This window comes from Dasypus novemcinctus, chromosome 24, assembly GCF_030445035.2.
Source record: "Dasypus novemcinctus isolate mDasNov1 chromosome 24, mDasNov1.1.hap2, whole genome shotgun sequence".
NCBI lineage: Eukaryota > Metazoa > Chordata > Mammalia > Cingulata > Dasypodidae > Dasypus > Dasypus novemcinctus.
In genome coordinates, this window is record NC_080696.1 from 12515385 (window position 1) to 12528696 (window position 13312).

Here is a 13312-nt window from a genome sequence, read left to right on the forward strand (position 1 = left end):
AGTGATGGACCCTTAGCTGTTTGTCAAGTGGCTTTCCAGGTGGTTTGGCAGTTCCAGAGGGAAAATTAAGAAATAATTTTGTTCACATATAATTAAAAAGTGTAAGTAAATTATAATTATGGTTTTTATATAAATTTTCTTATATTCTTAGTAATTGTTATAGTCATAAAAGTTGTGCTTTTGAAACAAGGATAGTATTAATCAGTTCATCTCAATTAAGAGTCAGTTAATAGTTGTCTTTTCTAATATATCTCACTGTCATTAGTGAAACATTGTGTGCTTGGTTAAATTTGCTATTATTGTTTTTTCTATGGCATTGCATCATAATCCTACCTCATTAAATAGATCAATATCTGTGAAGTGGTTTACTGATGCCTAGAATAGAGAAGAAATAGTCATATAAGTGCCGGAACTCAGAGTAAAGTAATAAATATAAATAATAAACCATTTCAGTGTAAATAGAGTATCTGTTGGGACAAATGTATCTGCAGTGCAAGTTTGATGATTCTGCATAAACAAACAAATGAAAACACAAATGGAGAGATATAATAATATTTGCAGATTTTGTTTTATTGTGTAGTTCTCCACTCCCAGCTACGTGGTATATTATGAAATTTTATCAAATGAAAGCAAAAAACTACTGAGGTTTTTGCATTATTTTCAGATATGGTAATCAGTGGGGCAAACCAATTAAGTTTTTTCTATGGCAAAAGTAACAATGCTTTTTTGGGGGTGAAATTGCTCCATTTTGTGTTTTGCAACTAAAAGCAGAAACAGCATATAAACAGACATTTCTTTCAATGTTGGACTCTTGGAAGTAAAAATAGGTATATGAGAGCTTGCATAGCGTGCTGGTTAAGTGCATGAACTGCATGGGTTTAAATCCTAGCTTCGCACTGGTTGTACTCAGTCATACCATCTAATTTTTGTGTGGTTCAGCTTACTTACCTACATGAAAAAAATGATAGTAATATGTACTACATACATTTGTTATGAGGATATAGGAGTCAAAATTTAAGCACTTGGCACATAGTAAACAGTATACGAGTATTATTTAAGTAAATAAAATAGAACTAAATAAAAATGTCTATTATAATGAATTTTAAAAATAAATGTGAGATTGTGACTCATACAAATATAAAATGAGCACATGTCAACAATTCTATTTAACTCTGGTTCAAAGGCGAATTCAGAGAACCACATATATATAGTCAGTAAGAAATGCTGAAATAAATTGAGAAATGAATGCAAAATAATGCAAATTGTTCACAGGACAATAATCAGTTGCATCCCAGGAAATCTAACCATTTGCATTACTATGGACAAGAATAATTTGCATTATCACCAGTTTTCTACAATTTACAGAACTTTAAATAACTCAAAGAAAAGGCAAGTTTGCATATAACCCTGATGAGTAAATTAAGCTGGACACCACCCATTGTGTTTTTTTTTTACCACATCAAGTCTTTCACAATTTTTTTCTGACATGTCGGACTATAACTGAGAAGCTTATGAAACCAGTGCAAAGTTAATAAAAATCTCCTTAGAGTAGGAAGCAGAAGGAGCAATTTTTTTTCTAATACCACTTCTGAATGTCATGTAATATCAATAGTATACAGCCTGGGATAGCAATTACTGTCGTGTGTACGCTGACACATATGTCAATTTGTAATTGGAGAAAACCAGTGATGTACAAAATGTGAATTGGTACTCTGTGTATGTGTGTCTGTACTGTAGAATGCTTGGTAAGTTTTTGTCCTGTTTACTACTGAAAACCCAGGACATGGGAAAAGATATATTGGGATCAGTGCTGATGGGCATACAGTCGTATGAAAAGGAAGAAAATGCATTGCTATGCAAATAAAAGAGGTGACCTCTAAGTGGTAATTTACATTGAGAAGAGTTGGTGTTTAAAAATATGCCATCTGGTCTTGATTTGTTGTTCAAGGAAATGCTGATAATTATTAATACCATCAAATTGTAGCCCTTTAGGCATAGCATTGGGCAACAAATACACATCTGGCTACTGAGGGACAAAGATGCTCATTTTGTAGTACCACAAAAGTCCAGTAAAGCATAAATATTGAGGCATTGTAATGAGCTTTGTAACTACTCCATCCTCTTGTTTAATATCCATATGGGGGGAAACGGACTTGGCCCAGTGGATAGGGCGTCCATCTACCACATGGGAGGTCTGTGGTTCAAACCCTTGGCCTCCTTGACCTGTGTGCGCTGGCCCATGCGCAGTGCTGATGTGCACAAGGAGTACTGTGCCACGCAGGGTGTCCCCCGCTTAGGGGAGCCCCACGCACAAGGAGTGCGCCCTGTAAGGAGAGCTACCTAGTGCGAAAGAAAGTGCAGCCTGCACAGGAATGATGCCGCACACATGGAGAGCTGACAGAACAACAAGATGATGCAACAAAAATAAACACAGATTCCCGTGCCGCTGACAACAACAGAAGCGGACAAAGAAGAACACACAGCAAATGGACACAGAGAACAGACAACTGGGGCAGGGGGGAGGGGGGAGGGGGGGGGAGGGGAGAGAGGAAGGGGAGAGAAATAAAAAAAGAAAAATCCATATGGGATGCCTTGTGACTGACCTCTATGCTGTGCTTTCCTATCCCAGAACCTTTATCTCTGAGTAACTCACCCTGGTTTGGTACCCACACACAATGGTCAACCCCTTAATTAGTTTATTAATGAAGGAACCTGTGTCCAGTTCTGCCTCAATTATTTATTGGTATAAAATATTAGAATTTCTGCAGTTCAGGCAAACAAATCCTCTTCCTTCCTAGCCTAGTTCAGTGTGTCTCTCTATTCTGCTATGCTGAGTGAACATAACCAACTGAGGACCACCCTGCCTGCTCTTCAATTTGAATTCGTAAAATGAATGATCAAGAGATAAATATTTCTTCATGATGCTAATAATTCTAGTAAAGACCATTTAGAGTAACTTACTTGAGTGACATGTCACAGCAAGTTAAGTCTGAGTTTGTTGAATTGATTGATCCTTTAGGCTCAAAATACCTCGTTTTTAAAATTTGCAGATGAAAAATTAGGATTTATTTTAAGAAACTGAACTGTGGTATAAATGGCTTAACTTTGATGCTTTCCAATATTATTCTTTAACAAATTCTTTATTTTTGGAGAATGAAATATGCGATTTATTGTCATGTATCTTTAAAAATCTCATCAATACAAATGTAAATAGAGAATGGATTAGGATTCCATTTATTCTGTCTCCAAACTTGAAACAATCAACCTTTCTGCTTTCATTTTGGAAATGCTCGTCAATTTAATGCGTGATAGAGCCCTGAAACTCATCTTCAGTGAGTTCTTTATAATTTCTAGGTTCACATTAGTCCAAGTATCCAGAACTGTTGCAACAAAACCACAAAATACTTGTTGTTATCCAACATCCTTTAAGTGAGAATCAGGACTTTCTAATTGGGTAAAGATTGCTCTATTGTTAGAAAGGGTTTGGATATGCAATTCAAGGTCTTATTGTAGTTTCAAAGTATTTGCCATTGGGCCAAATGTTGAAAGTTTGTTAACAGTATAAACAAAATACTATCCCTTTCACTGTTATCAAATGATGATAATAATACCGATTGGTTTTGGAGCTGCCACTTCACTAACCTCTAACAAAAAGTAACCCTCCCTACTGATTTTTTAAAGTTTCCATTTCTTTAGTTTTAAAACTCCATCCCCTTTATGTACATTAATTAGGAAACTTATATCACCTTATTCATAGTAGTGAGACTATTGGATGATCTAACTATAAGATCTGGATGAGATCCTGTTTTGGTCTTTCACTTTAGAACTAGAATAAACTGGGTCTGGCCACTAGGACATGCACAATTAAGAAAAGCTTGACCTAAAGTTAACTTTGCTTCATTATAATAGTAAAAATAATGCTCACAGCTACCACTGCACCACCATTTTCTTACATCTGACATTTGATCAAGCATGTTTTTTTTTTGTTTTGTTTTTTTAAAGATTTATTTATTTATTTAATTCCTTCCCCCCCCCCGCCCCCCCCCCCCCCCCCCCCCGTTTGTCTGTTCTTGGTGTCTGTTTGCTGCGTCTTGTTTCTTTGTCCGCTTCTGTTGTCCTCAGCGGCTCGGGAAGTGTGGGCGGCGCCATTCCTGGGCAGGCTGCTCTTTCTTTTCGCGCTGGGCGGCTCTCCTCAGGGGCGCACTCCTTGCGCGTGGGGCTCCCCCACGCGGGGGACACCTGATCAAGCATGTTTTGATACAGCATGTATGTGCTCAGCTAAAACCCACTTCTAGAGTTACAGGTTAGTACAATTTGATAAGAAAGGTGAAGTTTCACATATTCAGATATTCTCCTTGATATAGCCCACCCTGAGGGACAGCTTGTTACTTGTCAGAGAGCTGAACCTAAAGGTTTTTGTGCTCAAATTAATTTTCTTTTCAAGGATACCTTTTAGGTAATGAACAAAATAGATATAAGCTCTTTCACAGTGAAGATTGATCTTGTCTTGGTAGTTATACCTTTTTCTTACGTTCTTGTGAAATGGATATTTTCATAATAAAATTAATAACAGATGTTGAATTTTTGCTGATATAGCTTTCCTACATTTATTGAATGCCCATTATAGATGCGACACTGCATCTGTGTTGAAGAATACAAAATAGAGAACCACACCCTTGTTAATTACACACTTATTTACACTTGTCTAATGTATCAGAATGTGACCTATATTGGCTCTTGTATGAAAGTTTTCATAAAGTTGTAAGAATATTACTATTAATGTATATCCTTTTTTATTATTATTACAGAAGAAAATACTCAGGAAAAGAAAAGCTTGAGTGAAAAAGTTTCTCTCTATAGAGGTGACATCACATTGCTAGAGGTAGATGCTATAGTCAATGCGGGTGAGTAGTATATTTTTCTGTGATGGATTTTTTATATGAGTATTTATTATATTAAAATATTTTTTAGAAAAAAATGCTTCCTGGTATAGACATGTCTTATGTATGTCCCTTCTTGATTAAAAAAATTGAAGATTTATATAAGTGCTGCAGTTATTGCGCTAACTATAGAGGGTATCCATGCCAAGTTGAGACCAGGGTACTGGATCACTGGAAAAGCAACAGATAATTACAGAAAGTTCTTCAGAAAGTGCTTTAGCAGCTATATTATTGTGGGCTTCATGCTTGAGTTAACAAAACCCAACATAAATAAAAGTTTATTGAGCTTTTTCTTTTGAATAGGTTGTTAAAGAGGTGATTAAACTTACACCAGACAAAAGTAAAATATAAAGAAATTATTTCAGTGGTTTTAAAATCTTTGTTTGATTTTAGGTTTTCATTTTTGTTATGAAATCCTTCATTCCAACAGGTATATTTTAGTTATTTTAATAATTAATACGTAATTTTTCTAGTTGAACATTGCCAAAATATGTTAACACGTCATTGATTGTAAGCTGTCTCCTATTTATTTTATTATGTGGCTATATATATCAAGAAATACATAATAGTTGTGTGATTCTATAAAAATAAATATCATTATTAAAAGGATATTTAAAGGCTTTAATTTGTGTTTGGTAAAGTTAGGCTCTTTGTGGGTTGCAAGTGTCAAATAAAAACAAATCTGGACTTGGGTAAGGAGAGACTTTATTCAAAAATGTTAGTACAATAGGGGAGGAGGATTATTGCAATAGGGGAATGGGGACTATTTTAATAGGGAGAGGAGGACTATTGCAATAAGAACACTTTGACTGTGAGATCTAAAAGCATCTCAAAGGTCAGTCAGAAATCTGCTTTTCCTTTATAGGGAGGAATAAACAAGAATAAAAAGAACTGTGTGGAGGAATGGGAAGAGTGGGTGACAGATGAGATAGATGGTCAGGAAATGTTTTTTTCTCTGAGGTCACCTGATTCTTGGGAGGGGTCCTTAAAAAGGGGTTGGGTCAGTTGCTCAAGGGTGACTAAGGTTTGGTCATTTCAGCAGGCATTTTGTCCAGATTGGTCAATGGGGACAAAGAGTTCAGCTCATCATTTATGAGACGAAGAATAGGAATTTGGAAGGTCTTCGTCTGATCTTGTCTTAGGTAAAGAAGGGGATCATTTATGAGTCTTTAAGTCATGTGAAATAGGGTGACTTTTTGCAGTAAACCATTACCTGGAACCCAAATGGGAGGGGGGTGTTTCTTGACTATTGCTGTTTTCCAGGAGGACAGGGCTCAGGTAAAATTCAACATTGTCACAAAAAAGGAACATGCTCAGGTTCCCTTGGGTGTTGAATAAATTCACATGGGGTGGTAGGAACAGAGGGCCTCATGCAGAACTGAACATTGTTCAGGACATATTATAGTTCTTGCAACTTAGCAGTAGAGCTGTTCTTTCATAATTGGGTATCTGTTGTTTTGTACTGTAGCTGCATCCTTTTGGTTCCTCCATACTTCCTTTCACCTCTGTTCCTTCTGCAGCCTCTCTAAAATGTAAAACTTTTAATGTAAAAGGATCTGTGTGGATCATTTAATTTCCACCCAATATGAATCACTCCTTTTGGATAGAATTCCATCCCCAGGCCACCTCATAGACTACAAGTGTCCGGTAATTCTAGGCTCTGTGGACCATTCGTATGTGGCCCTGGGCATCAAGATGTCTACTTTTTCTGTGACTTGTGGGGCTTGTCGGGCGGCGGTGAGGGGGAGAGACCCTAGGCAGGAGAGGGCGCTCGGGGGCTCTCGGGCGCGGAGGACGCGTGGCGCTGCAGGGAGACACCACGGAGACCAGGTCTGTGCGCAAGTCCGTTTATTTGAGGAAGTGCTACAGGTTTTATACTGATAGGGGTTGGCGTGTAGCTGACGGATTGGCTAGAGAGGGGGTGAGAGGGCGGGGATAGCAGGGGGCGCCGTTCCTGGCGGTCTGATGGCTACACAGGCGTATCAGCTAAGTTGGCCAGAAAGATAGCCGCCTGTGGGGACAGGGCTACAGGGGCTCCTAGGAAAAACCCTTAGAAATGATCTCATGAATTTCTCTTCAATACAAGTTTTTAATCAGATATCACTGCTATCAGAAGAAACTGAGTTACCAATAATAATAAACACAATGGGTTTATTTATTTTATTTTATTTATTTATTTCTCTCCCCTTTCCCCCCACCCCAGTTGTCTGTTCTCTCTATTTGCTGCGTCTTCTTTGTCCTCTTCTGTTGTCAGCGGCACAGGAATCTATGTTTCTTTTTGTTGCGTCATCTTGTTGTGTCAGCTCTCCGTGTGTGCGGCGCCTTTCTTGGGCAGACTGTACTTTCTTTCCCGCTGGGCGGCTCTCCTTACAGGGCATGCTCCTTGCGTGTGGGGCTCCTCTATGCGGGGGATACCCCTGCGTGGCACGGTACTCCTTGCACGCATCAGCACTGCCCATGGGCCAGCTGCACACGGGTGAAGGAGGCCCGGGGTTTGAACCGTGGACCTCCCATGTGAGAATCTGTTCAAACAAGGATATCTCAAGCCTAAGTATGAGTTTCAAGATAATTAGGAAGTTACATTAACTTGTAAGGGCATTTAGGAGATTTCCAAAGGGAATGTTATAATAATTGTTTGACAACTGAGTTCTGTATTATAAAGGAGGGTCTTATAAAGTGGGGAATGGTCAGAGATTGGTTTTATAGTATACTTGTCTATTTCTGATAGGCTTTTTCTACTGGATGGAAATCAGCTTTTTTCCAATTATTACTTAAACTAGAACTTTTACAGGGTATGTTCCATTTATTTTAGAAAGTCCCATACTTATTTTAACTTTGGGCAAAATTCCTATCACTTCTCAGAAAAGGGGGTGCTCCCAGCACTGCCAAGGGAGATAGTCAATTTATTTTACCTAACAGTCTCCTCTTCTGGTCATTTTTCATTGATCTCATTGGGAACTTGACTGGAACACTCATTGCTGTCATACATCTGTCTCTTAGTGGTCACAGATGTCTCAATGTCAGGTTGCCGTAGTGGTCTCAATTTTGCTCTTTTACTTGTAGTATTGCGCTGTTTTTCTTGTCTTAATTGTTGGGTGGCTGTTTAATTACATTTTATACTCTTGGGGTTACTTATTTGTTGGAATGAATTGTGGTCACAGCTGTGTCTCTGAGTCAGGAAGTCTTTTATTTATCTCAATTTTAGTTTTAGTCTCAGACTATCAAAGTCAACCCCTATTTTATCTCTATAATTTTTGATGGACATGTAAGTAAATGCCTAAAATTATTAGTATATTAATTGTGAAATTAAAAGGTTACTTATTGTTGAAAAAAATCATAGGTAACATTTGTATCTTAGGATGTTCTAAGGCCTCATAGTCAGGCTTAATATGTTGTAGTCATATAATTTGGGTTTTCTGGTTTCTGCATTCAATTTGTGTTTGCAGGATCTCCTGTTGTGGCCTCCTTATTAAATTTAATTGATGCTGTAAGACCAGTAGTGATTTGTTCCATCAGGCTATTGCATTGGAATAACACCAAGTATAACCAATAAGGCACATAGCTAGTAAAACAAATTCACCTAATGTGATTCTTAAAAGTTCTCCTATGGGTCCATTAAACCAGCCTCCTATTTCCAGAAACAAATCAGTCCAGGTAAGTATGTGTTTTTTTCCCCCAGGGAATAAAATACCATTATATTCATTTCTATGATTCCAGAAGAGTAAAGCAGCAATTATCAGGTATTAAGGCACAGGTACAATCCTGGATTGCTGTCAGTAGAGTTTTAAGGTTTCTCCTGGTCAGTTGCCTGTGTTTACCTGGAATTCTGGATCATAGGGAAGGTAAAGTTCAATGTCAGTTCAGTAGATCTAGGTTTGTTTCTAGTGGCTTTTTTTTCTAGTTTGTAAGTATTTAAATCAGGAAAAATTGTCTTAACAAAGGAGTGAAAGTTTAAGGCTTGATTATTTAAGAGGTTAGAATGTCTTTTAAGTCAATGCACAAAAGACCTAAGATTTAAAATGTTGCTAGTAGCTTCTAGAGACTTTAGAAGTTGGAGGTTAGGAACCAAATACCCCAACCCATAAAGTCCTAGCCAGTTGTGTGTAAAGTTAGATAAAATCTGTGCTACAATAGAAGTATAATCTAGTTCCTTTGAGAGATAAGAGATAGGCTTTTGTTTGCTTTTAAGTTGGGGCAGTTTGAAGGAAGGTTCCTTGTTTGGCCAAGTCAGGATAATTTGCTGCATTAACAGTGGCACCCAAATTAAAAGTTGACAGAGGGTTTGTTAAGGGAATGCATGGACACCCCGAATGAGGGGCAGGGGCTGATAGGTTACAAAATTGAGTATGTGTACAATTTCCTATAATATTCTATGTGGTGAGATTTAATTGAACCCAATAGTGAGTTTACCTTCTTTGGTTTATTTGTCCTAAAAAGGTCCTACTGGTTTGGTTACCTAAAATGTACAAGAGATATTTGGTTTCAGGTTCTTGGAAAGGAAAAAGGACTTATCATTGTAATTAGGAGAGTCCCCTCCCCCCCCACCTCCCCACTCAGGTCTTTGATTCACGTAGCAAATGTTTCATACCAAAAGGAGTGTCTTACTGGCAATAGCAAAAGTTGTAAGTGTAATGATGACAAATCCAGCAATCAGAACCATTTGCTGCTGAGCTTAATGCTTGTGTGTAAGGATGAATAGTCAAACTTATACATCAGGAAATATGAAGGAACAATAGAATCATTTTGGCAATGAGGAAAAGACAGACAAATAAATTTGAGAAGTAAGAAATATAAATCAGATGACAATTATTATTATGAGAACTATAGTAACTGAATAAGGAAAGTGAGGCTCAATAAGTTCTTCTTTGATCTTAGTTGGAAGCTGTCTCCTTGTGACATCATCTACTTGTTCTGCAATCTTGGGGAAGCTGTCTACCTCAAAAGCTGACAGCTTCTGATTTTTTTAAGTTAATTTTAATTTTGTGTCAGTTTTGTGCTACTAGCAACACACTCACATAACCATTTTGGGAGTTGCTTCAAGGTCTATTTCTTGTTCTATTTCTTGTAATTAACAGCAGTGTGAGAAGTTAGAAAAACCTGATAAGGCCCATAACAGTGGCACTCAAGATGATTATATTTTTTTATGTCTCTTAAATTCAAAGTCATCACCAGGCTATAGGTTGTTAAGCAAGTAATTTGGTGGTGGTGGAGGATCCCTAAAAACTTCTTGGACCTGTTGAATATAACCTTGAGATTTTTCTGTCAATCCCTTGCAGTGCTGGAGAATGTCCTTTTTGTCTCTGTTTGGGTCACTTGGGAAAATCCCACCACCCAAAGCATAGGGTGTTCAGTGATAATTTCATATGCAGTCAAATGGTGTTTGCCAGAAGGTGTAGATTTTATATCAATCAATGCCAGTGGCAGGCGTCTAGGTCAAGGTACATTTAGGGTTTCTGATAATTTTATTCAATTTTAATTTTAGTATACCATTATGATATTTATGTATGAGGATGGTAAAGATGATGTAAGTGTTGATCAATGGGGCTGACTCTGCAAAGCTCTTTAATTATTTGACCAGTGAAATGAGTGCCACAATCACTATAGAGCTTGAAGGGAACTCCCCAAGTGGGAAAATAATTTTCTAACACTTTTTTAGGTACTGTAGTTACACCTGCCTTCCAGCAGGGGAATACTTCAACCCATCCAGAGAACATACAAAATCATTATTACCAAAATATAACTACATCTCAGGAATCTTAGTAATTGAATAAGGTCCACCTGCCAGGATTCAAATGGCCTCCTAGGGGAATCTGTGCCAATTTAAAAGTTTTTCCTATATTATGAGTGAGGCAGGTATAGCATGCATTATATTTATATTTCTGGCAAGCTTGTCAAAATTTCCCCACCAATATTTGACCATAATGCCTTTCATTTTTAGGACTCCATGAGGGATTACTTCATTGAGGCTTCTGATTACAGGTTCTTTTAAGGACTCTGGGTGACCAAGCAGCCATCTGGGCCTTCTCCCTTGTATTATAGCTCAGTTTTACAAGTATGAGCTTCTGTTTTTATTATCGATATATGTTCAGGTAATAATAGTGCTTCTTATAGTTAAGCTACTTGTTTGCCTTTTTCATTGGGGTTCCTGATTGATGGAGAAAATATGGCTCTTACTGGGACACTGAGACTGATTGACCATAAGCAAAGAATTTATTTATTGAGAAGCTCTCCCAAAGGAGGGGGTCTGAAGAACAGACTTCAGTCCCCCCACTGGCATAGTGGGGGTCTGAAGAGAGACTTCAGCCCACTCCTGGAAAGGGGGGATTTGAATTTATACAGAGCTTTCCTAGGCGGGAAAATGATAGTGGGAGGGGGTTTGAGGGTTGGAGTGAGTGAGGTAGTGGGAGGGGCTTGAGGGAGTTCCTGACTTCTTGGAATGCTGCAGGATCAAATGTTTCCTTTGATCTGTAGCGTTTTAAAGGATTTCTTTATTTCTTCTGATATGTAAATATGAAGGTTTCCCTTTCCCTCTGATATACAGGTAGAGATAGTAAAGATCTCCATCTCCTTCTGATGTGCAGATGGTGAAGATCTCTATTTCCCTTTACTCCTGTCTCTACAGGGTTCCTTTGTTTAACCTGTGGGCAAGTGCCACACGGGGTGGGGGTTTACCTTTTTCCCAGTGCATATCAGGGGAAACTGAGGTATAGCTTGTTAATTATTGCAAACCTCTAACACTGATGAGGTCAGGAAAAATATTATGTTACTTCCATAATATTCCCAAATCATAAACTACTCCAAATACATATCCACTGTCAGATAGATATTGACAATTTTTTCTTTTGCTAGATGGTAAGCTCTAGTTAAGCCTCTTAATTCAGCTTACTGTGTTAAGTTTGGGAGTTGATTGACTTTGAATCAATTCTGTTTAGTGATTACTACATAACCTGTCTGATATTTTCCTGTTTCTGTATTAAGATAAGATCTATTTACAAAAAAGTATTAAGTCTGGGTTAATCAAATGGGTTTCTTGTAAATCTGGTTGCAGAGAAAATAATTTAGGAACTACCATTCCACAGTTATGAGTTACCCCTTCTACAGTATTGCAGGGTTTGAAGCATTTATAGTGGTAGATGTGGATAAGATGTGGATATTTGGAGGGGAAAGCAATAATATCTAAGAAGCCAATTTGCTAGCTTATATGTGCTGAGTTTTCACTGAAATTAAAAGCTGGTGGACATGTGTGTGCTTATAATTGTGAGGTGTGTCCTTGGACTAATTCAGTAAATGCCTCATTCATTTTGTCTGTGGCAGCTACTGCCCTAAGATAAGCTGGAAATGCTCTTGCTACCAAATCTAATTGAAGACTACAATAAGTTGATCTCCATGATCCAATTCTTTTTGATTTTCATGTACAAACAGTGAAAAAGGTAGATTGTAGTTAGGTAACCCAAAGTTTGGGGGTTGTGTTAAGCCTTCTTTTAATTGAATGAAAGCCAATTTGTGTTGTTTTTTCTGTGGTAATAGTTCAGGGGCTGAAGTTTTAGTTAATTCATAGAGAGGAACACCTAATTGAGAGAAATTTGGGACATACTGGTGGCAGTTAACTGGCAAGTCCTTCCAAATCCTCTAAGTTGTCTTAGGTCAGGGAAAACTCTGGGTTGTTTTGAGATGGTAATGGAATAGTGATAAACTTTCTGGGGTTAACTCATGATGTAAAGGACCTTTTGTTTAACAATTTGTAATTTGCTTTTGAGTGCTTTGTGTCCTTTTACTGCAAATTGGGTAAGTAAATGTAGAGAATCCCATTGACAAGCAGTTCTTGGATCTGAACAAAACAAAAAGTAATTAACATATTAGAGGAGTATATACCCATTAGGGAATTCTAAGCCACTTAAATCTTGCTGGAGTGTCTGAGAAATAGGAAGGGCCCTCTGTGACTCCTTGAGGTATGACTGTCAAGGTATACTGTTGACCCTTCTATGACTATCAAGGTATACTGTTAGCCTTTCTATATGCCTATCTAAATGAACAGGCGTACTAAAGAAAGCAGAACAAAGATCAGTAACTATATAGCACTTAGTATTTATTGGAATCTAGGCTTGCAATGTATTGGGCTTAGGAACAGCAGGGTGTTCTCTGAGATCTTACACAAAGTGGTAGCCCCATCCATTGGACTTTTTGACAGAGTATGGGGATATTGCAGGGCTAGTGTAAGGAATAATGAGACCCCAATTTATTAATTCCTCAAAAATTGGGATCAACCCACTTATTGCTCTGGCTTAATAGGGTATTGGAATAATTTTGGTAAAGACTTGGGAGGGTCAATTTCTGTCTTTAAAAAGTCAGCACTTTTGATGTGTCCGACATCA

The 13312-nt window shown here is 37.8% G+C and overlaps 1 protein-coding gene across 4 annotated transcripts in view; it reads left to right on the plus strand.

The window, feature by feature from the left end:
* Positions 1-13312, plus strand: part of MACROD2 (mono-ADP ribosylhydrolase 2) — a 2160736-nt gene that overhangs the window by 74362 nt on the left and 2073062 nt on the right. For all 4 annotated transcript variants that reach the window (XM_058287576.1, XM_058287574.1, XM_058287575.1 and 1 more), the window contains exon 3: positions 4809-4904. In XM_058287576.1, coding sequence (XP_058143559.1) covers positions 4809-4904 — 96 coding nt within the window. The remainder of the gene's footprint in view (positions 1-4808; positions 4905-13312) is intronic.